Consider the following 14,060-nt stretch of genomic DNA (forward strand, 5'->3'; position numbering starts at 1 on the left):
TATAAAAATGTTTTGAAACAATTTTGTTTTACCGTGTAATTTTATGTTCAAACTGTTTTGCCTGTCGCCACTTGCGTATGCATTCCAAACAGAAAATGTGGTTACAATTCGGCAATATTCCAAAACGTTTCTCTCTTCCAGCTTTTTCCATTATTGTGTCGAAGCAAATACCACAAGTTTTATCTTTGGAGCGGGCAATAGCAAATGACCACTCCATGGCTTGTTCATGCTGCTGTAAACAATCTTGATTGTGCTTGCGGCGTTGCGTTTGATCGCTTGGATGTAAACAAAATTGGTCGCACATTTTACAAAGTTCCATGTGAATGCCATAAGCACAATATGCGCCGTACGGACAGGGTCCCTCAAATGGACATTCCATTTCAAGCATGGCTTCAGCATCATTTCCTTCAATAATGTTTGTACTTTGTGCCACATTTCCACCACCAACAACATCTGCCCAAGATTTTTGTATTTCATTGTTCATTGGACATATACTCGTTGCACCTTCATTAGTAGAAATGTCAGCAACTTCTTCAGACGGGTATGTTGGTCGATAACTTTTCGGCACGAAGACTGGAGCATTTATCCAATTATGTCGACTAGTGCTAGGCCGAACATTTGGAWATTCTGTTGTGATTTTCTTGTTGTTTGTTGAAGAAGTTGTAGGATTTAGGACCTCGGTTTCATTACCACTGTTGTTATTTGCTTCTCCGTCAGTAAGAACGTGAGAAAAACGGCACGAACTTCCATAATGGCATATTCCACGTTGAAAATAGCGACAAATAGGTGGATTCACCATCATAATTGGTTGTGCTCTCGACATAGCTGTTGCACCTTCATCTACGTTGAGATTAGCCATCATAGGAGATAAACCAGCAGCAATAGTACCACCAAATCCACCTGATGGCACAAATGCAGCGGAGGCACTCATATTAATTTTACACTTTAATTTTCAAATAAATCCGCACAATTGAAAGAATTACTTAGAATGTGGTAACGTGAACACACCTTCAGCAGCACTTCAACGTGGTTTTACTTTCRCAGGGTTTGAATGGACGTTAAATTAACAAAGCCAAAGGCAAATGAATTCCCAATTATTTTTTTGATTCTCTTACAAAGTTTTTGTTTTTTAATTCCTTTTTTTTTATAACTGATGCTGCATGTTCCGCCAAGCGTCCTTTATCTYTTTCTTTGTCCTTTGACGACTCTGAAATAGACAGGTCACAAAAGGGTTGTCTTTGCTTTCAAGATACTCTGTCTACCTGCAAAACAAAAAAAATTGCATAAAAATTATTCTAACGGTCAGCATCTCTTGTTGATGTCTTTAAATTATTATTATTATTTTTTTTTTTTTTTTTTTATATATATTTAAAGTGTTATAAGGAATTTAAAGGAAATGCTAAAACCTATTGGAAAAGGTAAATAAAAGTCTAAAATATCATAACTATAAAAAAATATAAAAAAACAAAGAATTTTATACTAGCAAATTGTAACACATTTGTCAATAACGTTTCCCTCGATAATTCCAACAGCTGTCATTTTTTCAGTCCTGCCAAATCTTTGATAAACAYATTATATTGGCAAAGCAATACCACAGAGAATACACATCTGGCCGTGAAAATCTTATCCTAGCCTTAAACAAAACAAATACTTGTTCGAATTAAAATATAAACAATAGAATATAAATAATAATGTTAGCATATTGAATGCATAAGTTAAATGCAAATTTTTAATCACTTTCTATATTGCTTTACTTAAAATCTAATTTTCTCATATAGTACACTTTTTAAGGCGCTGAAGTTGGACGTCCTATTTCGCATAGACAATTTTGTGACTGAWGAATTCAAAGTACAAATATTTTAAAAGCCTTAAATTTGGAGCTTCATGGTCATAAAACACACATTCTACATAACTACACTTCTGATGCACAAGCGATAGTTACATCGATTTCACAATTTTTGTTGATATGCAAATGAACGGATAAGTGACCAATTATATTAATTTTCACGAAGCTCACCTCTTTAAACCAATATCCAAACTTATCGAAAAGTTTTGAAAATATTCACACAATTTGCGTCTTTTCTACAAACGCTTAGCAAGTCTTTTGCTTTCCACTGACGTCTACCACAGACATGTAGATAATGCTGCCAGATATACAAATAATTGGCAGTGCTTTTGGCCTGGGTTGACAAGTATTTAATAAACAATAGATAATCTAAATTGCCAWAGAAGAAAAGAAACACAATTAATTCTTTAATTTTATTTAGAGGCACGATATTTTGATTTTTGTACAAAAAAGTTGTGGTTTCTTTAATTAAAACCAGAGAACGTATATAAATATACGATACTGTATACAGAAAACGTCTACAGAGAACGTTTAATATAAATTAGTGCTTCATTGTCGGCGCTGATAATGTTTAATATAAATTAAACGTTCTCTGACGTCTATCATAGAGAAGGAGATCTAAAAGAGATATAAAAATATAGACGTTATCTGATATAAATAYACGTTCTCTGTTAAAACTTTCCCTTAGCCTGTAGATGCCGCTACTGGTAGCTCTAATGCAACTCTGGTGAAATCCTGCAATGCGATGCCAACTATTAAAATATTTCATTACACTCGGCCATTTTGGTCCAAGTCACCGTCGTTTGCATACGTTTTGTGCTTTGGTAGGTTTTTAAATCGGTAAAAATAGAAGGCATCTTATTTTATAACAAATAATTCACTTTGCAAATACATATTTCAAACTCTCAACCACCAAAATAATGGACTCTTTATACATTACAGTTCTTAAATTCTTTTCACGAGTCCCTAATTACACAACTTGATTCAAGATGGTTAGGGAGAACAAAGCCGCCTGGAAAGCTCAATACTTCCTTAAAGTTGTCGTAAGTATTTCTCAAGTAACAACAAAGATTTTGAAGTTAATCCAATGATGATAAAATTTTACGTCTGAATGTGTATCGCCCGGATGTCTTGCTTGAAAAAGCTGAACCCAGACATCCTGGTACACGTTAGGTTTGACAAAATTACGTCTGAGTCATTGTATTAAAAACAGAATTTTTTTTTGTTTTTTGCATATGGATTCACCTACTAAATTGTGTACTCCAATTTGCAGGAACTCTTCGACGAATATCCCAAGTGCTTCATTGTCGGCGCTGATAATGTCGGCTCAAAGCAAATGCAAAACATCCGTACTAGCCTGCGTGGATTGGGTGTTGTGCTCATGGGTAAGAATACTATGATGCGCAAGGCTATCCGTGGTCATTTAGAGAACAACGCTCAATTGGAGAAATTGCTGCCACACATCAAGGGCAATGTCGGTTTCGTATTTACCAAGGGCGATTTGGCTGAAGTTCGTGACAAATTGCTTGAATCGAAAGTGCGTGCACCTGCTCGTGCTGGTGCTATTGCTCCTTTGCCAGTCGTGATTCCAGCACAAAACACTGGTTTGGGTCCCGAGAAAACTTCTTTCTTCCAAGCTCTGTCGATTCCAACCAAGATTTCCAAGGGTACAATTGAAATTATCAATGATGTACCTATTTTGAAACCAGGAGATAAAGTTGGTGCTTCAGAAGCTACTTTGCTTAACATGTTGAACATTTCGCCCTTCTCGTATGGTTTGGCCATAACCCAAGTGTACGACTCCGGTTCCATTTTCTCACCTGAGATCTTGGACATCAAGCCCGAAGATCTGCGTGCGAAATTCCAAGTTGGTGTTGCCAATTTGGCAGCCGTATCGTTATCGATTGGTTACCCAACTATTGCTTCGGCACCACACAGTATTGCCAATGGTTTCAAGAATCTGTTGGCTATTGCTGCTGCCACCGAAGTGGACTTCAAGGAAGCTGCTACCATCAAGGAGTTCATCAAGGACCCCAGCAAGTTTGTTGCTGCTGCTGCTGCCTCTGCTCCAGCTGCTGGTGCTGGCGCTGTTGCCGAAAAGAAGGAAGAAGCCAAAAAGGAGGAGTCGGAGTCCGAGGAGGACGACGACATGGGTTTCGGTCTCTTCGACTAAACAACTCAACACTAAAGTTGATATTACACTTATCTCAGGTGTACGGTTATTTGGATTTTATAAAACTTTTGGAAATGTTAATAGTAGTACGTACCGTTCTAAAGTATACTGTAATTTCTTGAACGCTCGCATTTGGGTTAGTAAATTATTGTCGTGGTCTGACACACCCAATGGCAAGTTACCGACTCAAAACGTTCGTTATCTAATTGTATTCTGAATATGTACACCCGAATAAAGTTGTAATTTAAATAAGAAATTTGTTACTCAAGAATTTATATTAAGGATTTGGCGAATTGCACGTACATTGACAAGAGCCTAATTAACGGAAGCGGTTGTGACACAGTTTAGGCTAGCAACATTAGAAGTAATTTCGGAATAAAAGGGGTTGGCAATAATTCCGGAAGTTCAACAGAAAGAGTTATTAATATGAATTATTTTGTGGAAATTTAACCAAGGAAAGTTTCGTTTCGATAATACTCCAATTTGTATTTCAAATTACTTGACACATTTATTCTACTGTATTTCCTGTAGTATTGTTCTTTTAGACACGCTTTACTACGGAAGTGAGAACAAATTTACACTATTATAATAAAACAATGCACTTTTAGATTTCTATTTCGGCAAAAATGATTGTATATATTTGTATAAGGACACTTTGTATTACAATATATGTTATTTATAAAGTATTGAACATCTTAACATTTGCTTTAATGATAATTTACATGGCCGTCAAAACGGAAACACAGATATATGCTCATGCTTAAAAAGTAGCAGTCATAATACAATAGGGACTTTAAATATTTTTGTAAATAAACAGAAAACAATCAAACAACAAATTAACTGGAGGTTCTATACAAAAATTGCTGCCCTCAAGAATGACGACGAATAACGAAGACATTAATATGTGATATCAATTGTATCCTGAATAGGATTTCCCCATTCACGAGCTACGATCATAATCTCGTTCATGGTTAGTTTAGGTCCGATAAGTGGATTCATTTGCGTCATATAACAACATAGCCAGCTATATTAAAAAAATATATATTTATTTGGTATTGTAGAAATTTTTGTTTTCTTTATAGATACTTACAATAGCCAACAGGTGGAAGCTATCAACATTAAACAACATTGGGTGACTCTATAAAAGAATAAGAATATATATAGTTCGTATTATAGCATCATATTTTACTGTAAAATTAACTCACCCTTTGTTAGGTCCACGAGCCAAAAAGGGACAAATTATTCCAATGAAGCCCCAAATGCAAGTGATTATGATAGGTGCCAGCCATGGGGAAACCATTTTCCACTATTTTAAGACGTAATACTGTTAATTTGAAAATAGTTTACGCTAGTTAATTTGCGAAAATCTATTCCAAATAAATTGTGCACTACGTAGGAAAATATCTAAAAGATACACGAAAGTGGCAAATGACTTTTCCAGCTTAACAAATGTCACATGACCAGACATGGGACTTCATATTCACAGCTGTTCAATTCAGCAAAGTGCTTAATAAAAGGTGCATGGTTGCAACTACAGAGCAATTATTTATATTTGTTTTTTCCTTAAAAATATTTCTTTTGAGTGTTCAATAGTTTTGAACATTTTTGAGACAGTTCTCACAAATGCTAAAAAAACATTGGTATTGTGGAAACATGAAAATAATATATGTGACAACTCGGTTTTGTGTTGGTGTTCAACTTAGGCTTATACTGAACTGTAGTATGTAGCTAGCATTTTCATTTATAAGTTCATTAATTGAACATACGCCCTAACAATGTCAGCTGGATGAGTTTCAATTACAGTTCAGTGGAATAGTGACAAGCAAAATTATTAAAAATGGTTTTGGAAAGTACTATGATATGGTAAGCAATTTTAAAGAATTTATTAAAAAATTCGAATAATTTCTTAGATGTTTAAACAAAACGGGAATGAATACTTACTTTGTGGTAAAATTTATCTGTTTTAGTTTTAGTTTTAGCTCAACCAATGCAAAATTTTGATTGCGGCTTAATGTACCTGTGTATTACGAAGCACTTTTATTGTTTTCTTTTTTTTTTTTACCCCTTTAGTTTCGACAATAGTGATTACCAAAGAAATGGTGATTACTTTCCGACACGTTTAAATGTCCAGAAAGATGGTATCAACCTGGTTTGCCTGACAAAAGTGCGATCTAATCCAGAGAATAATGTTGGCCTGATGACCATATCCAAGTATATAAGCTATTTACATTATTAAGATATTCGCAATCATTAATATAACTCTTTCTATGTGTAGCACCGTTGAGGTTCTTGCAACCCTTACAAGTGATGTAGGACGTATTTTTTCAAAGATGCATTTAATACAACCAAAAGGAGAAATCAATTTACTCACTGGTATTCGTATTGCGCATGTAAGTTATTTGCGGCAATTGAAATTTTTAAAATATATAATTTTACTTTGCAGTTGGTTCTCAAGCATCGTCAAGGCAAAAATCACAAGATGCGTATTGTTGTGTTTGTGGGTTCACCAATAAATAATGAGGAAGGTGAATTGGTAAAACAAGCCAAACGTTTAAAAAAAGAAAAAGTAAACGTCGATATTGTCAGTTTTGGAGACCACGGAAACAACAATGAAATTTTAACTGCTTTCGTTAACGCAATAAATGGAAAAGATGGTACGGGTTCCCATTTAGTTAGCGTACCTCGAGGCTCTGGTTTATCCGATGCATTGTTATCCTCGCCAATAATACAAGGTGAAGACGGCATGGGAGGGGCAGGTTTGAGTGGTGCTGGTTATGAATTTGGTGTTGATCCCAATGAAGATCCGGAATTGGCACTTGCTTTACGTGTATCCATGGAAGAACAGCGTCAACGCCAGGAAGAAGAACAGCGTCGGGCTCTTTCCGAATCAAATACTGCAGGAAATACAGAAGCGAATGCTGGCAGTGCCACAACAGGTTCCGAGAAAACTAGCACAAATGTTGGTACTACTCTTGAAGAGCCGAATTCTGAAGAAGCAATGTTGCAACGTGCTTTGGCATTATCTACAGAAACGGTAATGTCGAAATCATTGCATTATATATTTGTTATTGAGTATAGGGTTCCCTTTTTCTTTTTGAATACAGCCAGAAGATAACTTGCCTGATTTTGCTAACATGACTGAAGAAGAGCAGATAGCTTTTGCTATGCAAATGTCAATGCAGGATGCAGGTTTGTAAAGTGGAAAAATTTTGAAAATATATATWTATTAAATATTTGTTTTTATCCTTTTCATTTATTTGCTTTAGCTGATGAGACCGTAACTCAACAGGCCAAACGTCCTAAAACRGAGGAAAATCAACCAATGGATGTCGATGAGGACTACTCCGAAGTAATTGGTGATCCAGCATTTCTACAGGTAAATATATCATATGGTACTAATTGTTATGATCTAAACAATCTCTTTAGAGTGTTCTAGAAAATTTACCTGGCGTCGACCCACAATCAGAAGCTGTACGCGATGCAGTAGGTTCACTCAGTAAAGAAAAGGAAAAAGACAAGAAAAGTGATGATGGAGACCAATCTCAATAAATCTTATTTGTGGCGAATTCCACTAAGTCCGTTTCAGTAATAAAACTGTATTGAATCGTAATATGAATTATTTTATAATAAACTTGCATTAAAATGTACTGGTAAAACCATGCTTATATATATAAAAAAAAATTGCTGCAAATCCTACTGAAGTATCCGATATGAATATTTTTTCAATCAGTTTGTAGTGATGATTTCGTTGCAAATATTTGTTTTGGCAACTTTATTAGCCCATTTTGTTAGTACTGTGCACAATAATATATGTCAATTCCGATCCATTATAAAATTTAGCCCTGCAGTTGTGCAAAGATTTGTTACTCCGGCTTGGTGCTGTCAAAACATTGCTTTCATTTATACCCTTCTGAATCACAAATTTCATCCAAATGACAAAAATTATTTAAATTACGGGCGATCGTTTATTTTAATGCTTTTACTTTAYAACTTCACAAAAAAATTTCATTATGTACTGAAAGCAGTTCTTCCAATTCGACGCTGAATTTATTTGCCACCTTTGTAATCCTTCAAGTTGAGCAACACCCACGCAGGTACAACAAGCATAGATACGCACATTCCACCACCCAAAATGATTTTTTCCTGAAACACATMAATTAGACATGTGAACATATATCACACATTTTTCGTCAAAGAGGTTTACGTAACCTGCTTTTATAGAGAGAATATACTTACGGCTGTGGAAATCTTATTTACTGGTGGTCCAGCAACAACAGATTGGCAACGTTGTTGCAATCCATTTCGGATAGCTGGAACCAAAAGACGAGCGGCACTGTTTTGGAACATTTTTTTTATTATTATCCACTAAAAATTTGGTGRCTGATTAACTTCTAGTCGAAATAGGAATCACCCACAGCCACACTCTGATCGATAAATTTTTGACAATCGTCTCTTCGGCTATTCAGCTGCGATTTAGCGACACCTACAGTCAATAACAGAAAACATACCATTATCAACATAGAAATCATATAGTTCAGCAGATTTAATTTTGCCAATAATGCAAAAAAAAGTATAAGAACGATAATTTGTTCAACTTATAGAAACCATACCATATTCAAAAATTAAATCAAAATATCCTCAAAAATAATAATTATATCGAAAATAGAATTTGCTTAAAGGTAAATGTGTTCTTCATCTTCACATATCATCAGTTATTGAACATACCATAAATTCACCTTCTATAGAACAGTGTATAGAAATCTATAGAAATTGTGATTTGSCCGGCCGGCTGTTACAACAGAAGTTAGTGAATTTGTTTTACTAATATGACTGCTTTTGAAGGTAAGCTTGTTGTGAACATATTTAAATGTAATAAAAATTATTAAATTTTTTATTGCAAAGAATTTGGTGTATTACCGGAAATCGCTAAGGCGATTGACGACATGGAGTGGACTCTACCCACAGATGTGCAGGCCGAAGCAATACCGCTCATTCTGGGAGGTGGTGATGTTTTGATGGCTGCTGAAACTGGATCCGGAAAAACCGGAGCTTTCTGTTTGCCAATTTTGCAAATTGTGTGGGAAACATTGCGCGATCTTGAAGAAGGGAAAGTTAGCAATTCTTCGGGAGCGGGTGGTAGTATTGCACCATGGACGATGTCGTTCTTCGATCGTGGTACAGCGCTTGCAGTGACACCAGATGGTTTGCGTTGTCAATCGCGTGAGTTTAAAGAATGGCACGGATGTCGGGCAACAACAGGAGTGCGTGGCAAGGGAAAATTTTACTTTGAAGCCATCGTCACAGACGAAGGTCTATGTCGCGTTGGTTGGTCTACGCAACAAGCTAATCTAGATCTTGGTACCTGCCGTAACGGTTATGGATTTGGGGGTACTGGAAAAAAATCCAATAATCGTCAATTTGATGACTACGGTGAAGCTTTTGGCAAAAACGATGTCATCGGTTGCTACATGGATTTACAACAAATGGAAATATCCTTTGCTAAAAATGGCAAACATCTTGGATCAGCATTTCGAATACCCGAAAATCAACGTAATGAAACATTTTACCCAGCTGTTGTATTGAAAAATGCGGAAATGCTATTCAATTTTGGGAAAACTGAATTTAAATATCCTCCAAAGCAAGGATTTATTGCTGTGTCTCTTGCAGCTGCAGGACAATTTAAGCCGAACCCGCTTGCTTGTCCTACAACCAATGCTGCCGCTAATAAACCTGCGCCTAACGCACCACAAGCAATTATTATTGAGCCAAGTCGTGAATTAGCAGAACAAACGTATAATCAAATAGAAAAATTTGGAGTCCATTTAAACAACCCAAAAGTGCGCTCACTCCTACTAATCGGTGGAGTTAAACTGGAGCAGCAAAAAAGTGCTTTACAGCAAGGTGTGCACATCGTAGTGGGTACACCCGGCCGACTCGAAGAGATGATAAGCAGTGGTTTTGTGCAATTAACACATTGCAGGTTTGTGCCTTTCTGAGATAATAAATGTTCATAGTAATCATTGAGAATATTACCTTATTTTGTTGTAGATTTTTTGTATTGGACGAAGCTGATGCTCTACTCAAACAAGGTTATACTGATTTGATTGATCGTTTACATAAACAAATTCCGAAAATGACATCCGATGGTCGACGCTTACAAATGGTTGTCTGCTCAGCTACRCTACATGCTTTTGAGGTGAAAAAAATGGCCGATCGTTTGATGCACTTCCCCACTTGGGTAGATCTTAAAGGTGAAGATGCAGTACCTGAAACCGTACATCACGTTGTTTGTATGGTTGACCCACAAAAGGATACATCCTGGTATTATATGCGACAACATATACGCACTGATGGTGTGCACAGTCGAGATAATGTAAATCCACAGAATCAYACACCAGAAACATGGTCAGAGGCAATTAAAATCCTTAAGGGCGAATATTGTATAGCTGCCATTGATCAGCATAAAATGGATAGAGCAATCATATTTTGCCGAACAAAACTAGATTGTGACAATTTGGAAAATTACTTTAAATCACGAGGTGGCCAACGTTATTCGTGTGTGTGTCTACATGGAGATCGAAGGCCTCAAGAACGCAAACAAAATTTGGAAATGTTTAAACGTGAACAAGTGAAATTTCTTATATGTACCGACGTGGCAGCCAGAGGCTTAGATATAACTGGTTTGCCATTCAGTACGATTACTTGCATTGCTTGCTTATGTATGTATTTTTAAAAAGTGATTATAAAATTTCTTTCAGTGATCAACGTTACTCTACCCGATGAAAAGTCAAATTATGTACACCGTATTGGTCGAGTGGGACGTGCAGAACGTATGGGTCTGGCAATTAGTTTAGTATCCTCCGTGCCTGAAAAGGTAATACATAAAATTATATATATATATATATATTTGTGTTATATAAATTTGATTATTTTATATAGGTTTGGTACCACGGAGAATGGTGTGCGACCAGGGGTCGAAATTGTCAAAATACAAATTTAACAGATGTSCGAGGTTGCTGCATTTGGTATAATGAAATGAATGTAAGAATATTCAGCATAAGTGCGTGCTAATAGCATATTAACATATCATTTCACATCTTTTAATTCAACAGTTATTAGCAGATATTGAGGACCATCTCAATGTGACGATTCAGCAAGTTGACAAATCTCTAGCTGTGCCCGTAAATGATTTCGATGGCAAAGTTGTGTATGGTAAAAAAAATATAAACACCGGTACTGGATATAAAGACCATGTTCAACAATTGGGGCCAGTTGTCCGAAAGTTAACAGATCTTGAATTACAGTCACAATCTTTATTCTTGAAACGTTTAAAATTCTAAGCATATATTAATCATGTGTACATGGAACGTTATTTAATCAACATTAGTGTTTGCATGAAGCGCTTATGATAACTTAAAAGCAATGCGAGCGTTATTACTATAGTCAAACACCTTCATGGAATTCATAAATTAAATATTAAATTAAAAAAGGCTTAACTACTAATTTGTATTATTAAGCTATCGATTTGTTTTCTTTTGTGTAAAAACATTACACTACAAGGCCTCCTATGATGTCTTTGCGTTGCCAGTAGTGTCTTCGTCTTCCACACCCTCTTCATCTTCTTCGTTGAACTGTGTACGCATCTGTTGCACCGATAATAATTGTTTACAAAGCTGATTACCAAAGGATTCCACATAACTTGGACTGATTTTGTCCAATAGAGCATATGGTGTCTCATAAAACACATCCTCCTCTTCATTTATTTCCTCTTTCCCGGGGTCAATTGAATTAAATGCACTACCAACCACGCGAAACCCAATGCTCGATACTTGTACGCAGTACTCTTGTCCCTCAATAGTGCGCACATTCAGGTACACTTTATTCACATTACTAGGTATTTGTTGGGATATTTCTATTAACGCAACATGTGGATTAACGTCTTTTATAATTGCAGCTGCTTCCTCCTCCCAGTTAATAACTTCTTCGTCATTATCATTATCAAATATTTCAGCAGGGATGACATTARGAGTAATACTCATATTTAAATATATTAAGTACAAAAAACTGTTTAGGAAATTTTATATATGTTCATGTACAATAGCGTTAGTAAGCATAAAACAAAAAATAAAGAATTTTTGAAATGTTCTTCAATTAACACTTATCCCAAATAGTTTATATACTCTATGTATTTTTACGTTCCTTTGAATGGAAATTAATTGCTAAAAATTATGTATGTATTTATATCCATGTCTAAAATTCCTAGTTTTGTGTGACGTGCTCAAACAGCTGACAATAAAGGTAATAGGTGGTAAATGTGGGCGCGGTGACATTTCTACTATTGCCAGTTTTAATTAAATGATTGAGTTTTGAAAAGTATGAAGGTTTGAAAATATGGCATTCCTTACATTGTATGGTCAATATTAAAAGGAAAATACAATACGACCTTTTGTTTTGATCACTAAAACATGATTAAAACTAATATATCGTTAAATAACCCTAATTGAAAAGGTGTTCGAATACTGCATTGATTCTATTGTAAATAAAACCATTCTAAATTGGTAAATATGTTCCAGACATCGCGGTTATCTGACCTGGCTTTTGTAGAATGTATGGAAGTAATCACAGTGGCACGTGCTCCTTCTACAAGTAAACATGGAAAATATTACAGCAGCACTAAATGAACTCTTGAGGGAAGCAAATGAGCTATGTATCGGAACTGAAGTTGTAATACTAGATAAAGTACCAGAAACGATTGTTTTCGCACGAGATTTCTATGCTAAAAACCAGCCAGTGGTGATAAGGAATGCAGTGAGACATTGGCCCGCGGTACAAAAGTGGAGCTCTGCTTACCTTAAGCAAGTGCTTGGTAAAAAACTGCTAGATGTGACTACAACACCTARTGGTTACGCGGACGGTTTAGCCAAACAAGATGGAACCGATTATTTCGTACTACCTCTTGAAGAAAAGATGTGTATGAGCGATTTCTTGCAAAAACTAGACGACCCTACTGGTCCCATACATTATATTCAAAAACAAAATTCTAATTTTACAACTGATTTTCCAGAGTTGGCTAATGACATCAATATTAAAGATTTAGACTTTGCGGAGAARTGTTTAAATAGTCCCCCATTGGTAAATTTTTGGATGGGTGATAAACGTGCAGTTACATCTATGCATAAAGACCCATTTGACAATTTGTACTGCGTCATATCAGGGTAYAAAGACTTTATTTTACTACCACCGCACCAAGTTGTAAATATTCCGCGTCAGCTTTATCCTGTAGGAAAATACCAACGACATGAATCGGGTCAATTTTATATTGAGCCTGTATTAAACGTTCAAAGTGACAATAATAAAAGCGAACCGTTACAAACAGAGTGGRTAAGTATTGATCCCCTAGCACCGGATTTCAGCAAATATCCGAAATTTGCAAATAGCCAACCATTGCAAGTACGTGTGAACGCCGGTGATATCTTGTTTTTACCCAATTTCTGGTTTCACCATGTACAACAAAGTCATAAATGCATAGCAGTGAAYTTTTGGTACGATATGGAGTTTGACAGCCGTTATTGTTTTTTCCGTATGCTGGAAAAACTTGTGGAAACCGAAATAAAWTAGATATTTATATTTAAAAGCTGCGAAATAAAATATTTTTGACCCAAAATTCGCATTATTTTTTTCTATTCTAATATCTTTTTATTAATTTTAAATTTAGTCTCATACACTTAAATATGTGAATCATTTTAAAACTATAATAGAGCGATTTCTAAATTACAATATATATGTATGTTGTATATTATACACCAAAAATGATTCAATATTAACACGTCCAAGTGGAAGGTAAGCTTGGAAGCGCCAGTTTCCTGTCTCATTTCTTATTTGTTAAGAAAAAAAAAAAACATATTTAAAAATTGTGTGAAATGACAGAATTTCAACGTCTATGTATTCTAATAAGTAAATCAATCTCACCTTTTTCGATTTATTATACCATTACAAAAACTTTTGAGAAAAAAATCCCAACTTCATTTCAAAAATTACCAC

At 35.5% G+C, this 14,060-nt stretch overlaps 8 protein-coding genes across 11 annotated transcripts in view; 4 read left to right on the forward strand and 4 right to left on the reverse strand.

Annotated features, from left to right (window-relative positions):
* Positions 1-2,139, reverse strand: part of LOC108972014 (probable E3 ubiquitin-protein ligase makorin-1) — a 2,993-nt gene extending 854 nt beyond the window's left edge. The window contains exons 1-3 of one of the 3 annotated variants that reach the window (XM_018938443.1): positions 2,018-2,138; positions 1,009-1,262; positions 33-900 (exon numbers count right to left, since the gene is read on the reverse strand). In XM_018938443.1, the coding sequence (XP_018793988.1) occupies positions 33-862 (830 nt within the window). In that variant the 5' untranslated portion in view covers positions 863-900; positions 1,009-1,262; positions 2,018-2,138. Of the gene's footprint in view, positions 1-32; positions 1,263-1,480; positions 1,545-2,017 lie in introns of those variants that run through there. The other 2 variants (XM_018938441.1, XM_018938442.1) reach the window with 2 other exon arrangements.
* A 469-nt stretch (positions 2,140-2,608) lies between these two features.
* Positions 2,609-4,275, forward strand: LOC108972003 (60S acidic ribosomal protein P0). The gene is made up of 3 exons (XM_018938417.1): positions 2,609-2,670; positions 2,789-2,889; positions 3,120-4,275. The coding sequence occupies exons 2-3, from the start codon at positions 2,836-2,838 to the stop codon at positions 4,017-4,019; spliced, it is 954 nt and encodes a 317-aa protein (XP_018793962.1). The 5' UTR covers positions 2,609-2,670; positions 2,789-2,835; the 3' UTR covers positions 4,020-4,275.
* Positions 4,276-4,621: 346 nt separating this feature from the next.
* On the reverse strand, positions 4,622-5,471 carry LOC108972004 (V-type proton ATPase subunit e). The gene is made up of 3 exons (XM_018938418.1): positions 5,225-5,471; positions 5,110-5,157; positions 4,622-5,043 (listed from the first exon to the last, which is right to left on the reverse strand). Exons 1-3 carry the CDS (start codon positions 5,317-5,319, stop codon positions 4,917-4,919), a joined length of 270 nt encoding a protein of 89 aa, XP_018793963.1. The 5' UTR covers positions 5,320-5,471; the 3' UTR covers positions 4,622-4,916.
* A 324-nt stretch (positions 5,472-5,795) lies between these two features.
* On the forward strand, positions 5,796-7,675 carry LOC108971971 (26S proteasome non-ATPase regulatory subunit 4). The gene is made up of 7 exons (XM_018938351.1): positions 5,796-5,882; positions 6,090-6,230; positions 6,295-6,409; positions 6,463-7,053; positions 7,124-7,208; positions 7,286-7,395; positions 7,446-7,675. Exons 1-7 carry the CDS (start codon positions 5,857-5,859, stop codon positions 7,566-7,568), a joined length of 1,191 nt encoding a protein of 396 aa, XP_018793896.1. The 5' UTR covers positions 5,796-5,856; the 3' UTR covers positions 7,569-7,675.
* A 286-nt stretch (positions 7,676-7,961) lies between these two features.
* On the reverse strand, positions 7,962-8,455 carry LOC108971975. The gene is made up of 2 exons (XM_018938354.1): positions 8,256-8,455; positions 7,962-8,162 (listed from the first exon to the last, which is right to left on the reverse strand). The coding sequence occupies exons 1-2, from the start codon at positions 8,364-8,366 to the stop codon at positions 8,067-8,069; spliced, it is 207 nt and encodes a 68-aa protein (XP_018793899.1). The 5' UTR covers positions 8,367-8,455; the 3' UTR covers positions 7,962-8,066.
* Positions 8,456-8,751: 296 nt separating this feature from the next.
* Positions 8,752-11,515, forward strand: LOC108971970 (ATP-dependent RNA helicase Ddx1). Of its 2 annotated transcripts, none has more exons than XM_018938349.1 (6): positions 8,752-8,861; positions 8,922-9,999; positions 10,068-10,711; positions 10,778-10,893; positions 10,959-11,060; positions 11,132-11,515. In XM_018938349.1, exons 1-6 carry the CDS (start codon positions 8,846-8,848, stop codon positions 11,357-11,359), a joined length of 2,184 nt encoding a protein of 727 aa, XP_018793894.1. In that variant the 5' UTR covers positions 8,752-8,845; the 3' UTR covers positions 11,360-11,515. The 2 variants fall into 2 exon arrangements, with proteins under 2 accessions (XP_018793894.1, XP_018793895.1); XM_018938350.1 differs by having other exon boundaries at positions 10,068-10,639.
* Positions 11,318-12,312, reverse strand: LOC108971974 (GSK3-beta interaction protein-like). The gene has a single exon (XM_018938353.1). It carries the CDS (start codon positions 12,056-12,058, stop codon positions 11,585-11,587), a length of 474 nt encoding a protein of 157 aa, XP_018793898.1. The 5' UTR covers positions 12,059-12,312; the 3' UTR covers positions 11,318-11,584.
* Positions 12,313-12,408: 96 nt separating this feature from the next.
* On the forward strand, positions 12,409-13,848 carry LOC108971972 (jmjC domain-containing protein 7). The gene is made up of 2 exons (XM_018938352.1): positions 12,409-12,527; positions 12,593-13,848. Exon 2 carries the CDS (start codon positions 12,672-12,674, stop codon positions 13,635-13,637), a length of 966 nt encoding a protein of 321 aa, XP_018793897.1. The 5' UTR covers positions 12,409-12,527; positions 12,593-12,671; the 3' UTR covers positions 13,638-13,848.
* Positions 13,849-14,060: the final 212 nt, after the last annotated feature.

The sequence above is a fragment of the Bactrocera latifrons genome, unplaced genomic scaffold (genome assembly GCF_001853355.1).
Source record: "Bactrocera latifrons isolate USDA-ARS-PBARC rearing strain unplaced genomic scaffold, ASM185335v1 scaffold_37, whole genome shotgun sequence".
Classification (NCBI taxonomy): Eukaryota; Metazoa; Arthropoda; class Insecta; order Diptera; family Tephritidae; genus Bactrocera; species Bactrocera latifrons.

Coding starts and splice junctions, on each gene's coding strand:
- LOC108972003 (XM_018938417.1), top strand. CDS start 2,836: ATGGTTAGGGAGAACAAAGCCGCCTGGAAAGCTCAATACTTCCTTAAA. Junction 2,890..3,119: donor AATACTTCCTTAAAGTTGTC/GTAAGTATTTCT, acceptor TCCAATTTGCAG/GAACTCTTCGACGAATATCC.
- LOC108972004 (XM_018938418.1), bottom strand. CDS start 5,319: ATGGTTTCCCCATGGCTGGCACCTATCATAATCACTTGCATTTGGGGC. Junction 5,158..5,224: donor GCTCGTGGACCTAACAAAGG/GTGAGTTAATTT, acceptor ATTCTTTTATAG/AGTCACCCAATGTTGTTTAA. Junction 5,044..5,109: donor GCTTCCACCTGTTGGCTATT/GTAAGTATCTAT, acceptor TTTTTAATATAG/CTGGCTATGTTGTTATATGA.
- LOC108971975 (XM_018938354.1), bottom strand. CDS start 8,366: ATGTTCCAAAACAGTGCCGCTCGTCTTTTGGTTCCAGCTATCCGAAAT.